Genomic DNA, 2,162 nt, shown 5'->3' with positions numbered 1-2,162 from the left:
TCAAACGTTTAAGTCTATAAATTGTTTAACTCTTTAAATTGTTTAACTCTTTAAAACGTTTAACTCTTCAAAACATTTAACTCTTTAATTGTTTAACTCTTTCAAGCGTTAAAAATTTTCAAACGTTTAAGTCTATAAATTGTTTAACTCTTTAAATTGTTTAACTCTTTAAAACATTTAACTCTTAAAGTCTGACCCATCAGGACGAACTAACGTTTTCATATTTCTGTTATATTTTTAGCTACATTGTTACCTCAGGTCATCCTGAGTGGTTCTGAAGTAACAGCCTTTTATAGTCAATTAAAAAGAACCCTTCTGTGAAATATCAACTTATGTTTTATTACTCATAAAAGAGAAAATGTAATCTGCAGCTGCTTTATTTAAACAGTGTTCAGCACATCTGCTGCTGGCAGGCTTTCATTTCTGTTTAATAATCAAAAAGCAGGTGTTTATTAAAGTGAAATCATGAGACGTTATGTTGGTGAAATATGCTTTTATCAGGTAATAAATGGAAGATAATTGATTTGCTTTGCTGTATTATATTAAATCAGTTTGTGCTGACTCAGCGTGTTGCTTTTTGCCGCTCGTATATTGTAGGTCGGTGGAACGTCAGCAGGGACGCAGAACCTTTAATTTACACAGAAACAGGACCAAGTGGAAGAAAAGGAGGTTTGAATGAGTGAAGAAGAAAAGAAAAAGAAGCAGGAGAGGTGGACGTGATGGAGTGTAGGAGGACACGCTGATGGTTGAGACGCAGCGTTTGATCTGAGAGAGAACAGAGGGATGAAGAGGAGAAACAACAGATGGAAGAAAAGATCAGTGAGGAGAGTTAAAAGAACAGAAACAGGTGTTTGTAGTGGGTGACGTTTCCTGCTGACTCGGCTTCTTATCTCGTCTCTTGTTTTGTTTTTCTTCAGATGTAACTGAAGCTTCATCTAAAGGACGGAGGATCCTCAAACGCCTCATCGTTTCCACGAAGCAGTGGAGTCTCTGAGCTGAATCTGGACCTCTGGACGTGGCAGGTCAACGAGCGCACCATGACCCACCGCTCCCCCAGGTTCGCCCGGAGGTGATTTCTCCGTCCAGCGCCGCTACGTTTGTCTTTTGTCTCGTCTCCTTTGAACGATGGAGGAACTGATCTAAGTGAGCTCAGAACAGCCAAGCTTCTCATCCTGGGATTATACCATGAGGCTTCGCAGGGAGGCGGGGGATTAACCAACTCGCCACCGACTGCGCCATGACACGGGGCGGCGCCGTTTCTGAAGCAGGCGGACCGAAGCGTCCTCTGCCGGGTCCGGACCCCGCCCCCGCCTGCCGGAAGGTTCTGCTCTGAATGGAGGGCGGAGAGACGATGCGGCTGATTTACTGAGCGACGGCAGCGTAAAAACCCAACGAGAGCAGCGACACGCTTCCTGTTCCCGAGGTTCTGGTTTCTAAACTGATGGGTCTGAGGTCCCACAGGAAGACCTGACCCACTCGGGATGATCCTCGGCTCTGTAACACTTCCTGACTGCAGCATACGAGGAACAGATCCATCTTGATTTTTGTATCAGACCTCAAAGAAGAGAAAGCCCCCCCCCCCCMCTTACCTCTGGTGGGGGGGAGGGTGAAGGCACTTCCTGTTTGAAGGTGTAGGACTCAGGGTTTTGTGGTGTAGTTTTTAGACCGTAGGGTTTAGTTTTTAGAGTAGAGCTGCTCTGTTCCGCTCTATCGGCTCGGTGTTTCCTGACGCAGCAAGCTAGCCTTCGGCTGTTCCAGCRGCTGTGACTCAGGCAGGTGGTCAGAACACCTGGATCCAACAACTGTGAAAGCAGCGACATTTTGGCTACTTAGTTAAATTCTGTTTTAGTTAAACTTCTGTAATCTTTAGCCTGAAGTTCTCTGCCGTTAGCCTGCGTGCTAACCTTTAGATTAGTTAGCCATGGATGCTAACCCGGGCCCAGGCCAAGGCAGTCCTGAAAGCCCCAACCGGGCCGTGGAGTACCTCCTGGAGCTGAACAACATCATCGAAAGCCAGCAGAAGCTTCTGGAGACGCAGCGGCGCAGAATCGAGGAGCTGGAGGTGCAGCTGGACCGACTCAGCCAGGAGAACAAGGACCTGCGTCTGGATCGGCAGCCGGTGGCTCCGCCTCCTCCTGTTCCTCCACCCGAGCCCCCTATCC

At 47.3% G+C, this 2,162-nt stretch overlaps 1 protein-coding gene across 1 annotated transcript in view; it reads left to right on the top strand.

Moving 5' to 3' along the window:
* The window catches only part of LOC106534432 (IQ motif and SEC7 domain-containing protein 2), a gene marked incomplete at its 3' end in the record, with an annotated part of 7,344 nt that extends 5,182 nt beyond the window's left edge, over positions 1-2,162 (top strand). The window contains 2 exon segments of the mRNA XM_014031058.1: positions 598-819; positions 918-2,162. Coding sequence (XP_013886512.1) covers positions 1,922-2,162 — 241 coding nt within the window.

This window comes from Austrofundulus limnaeus, unplaced genomic scaffold (genome assembly GCF_001266775.1).
Source record: "Austrofundulus limnaeus strain Quisiro unplaced genomic scaffold, Austrofundulus_limnaeus-1.0 Scaffold1171, whole genome shotgun sequence".
In the NCBI taxonomy this organism is placed as follows: Eukaryota; Metazoa; Chordata; class Actinopteri; order Cyprinodontiformes; family Rivulidae; genus Austrofundulus; species Austrofundulus limnaeus.
This window is presented reverse-complemented; position numbering and strand designations above follow the sequence as displayed.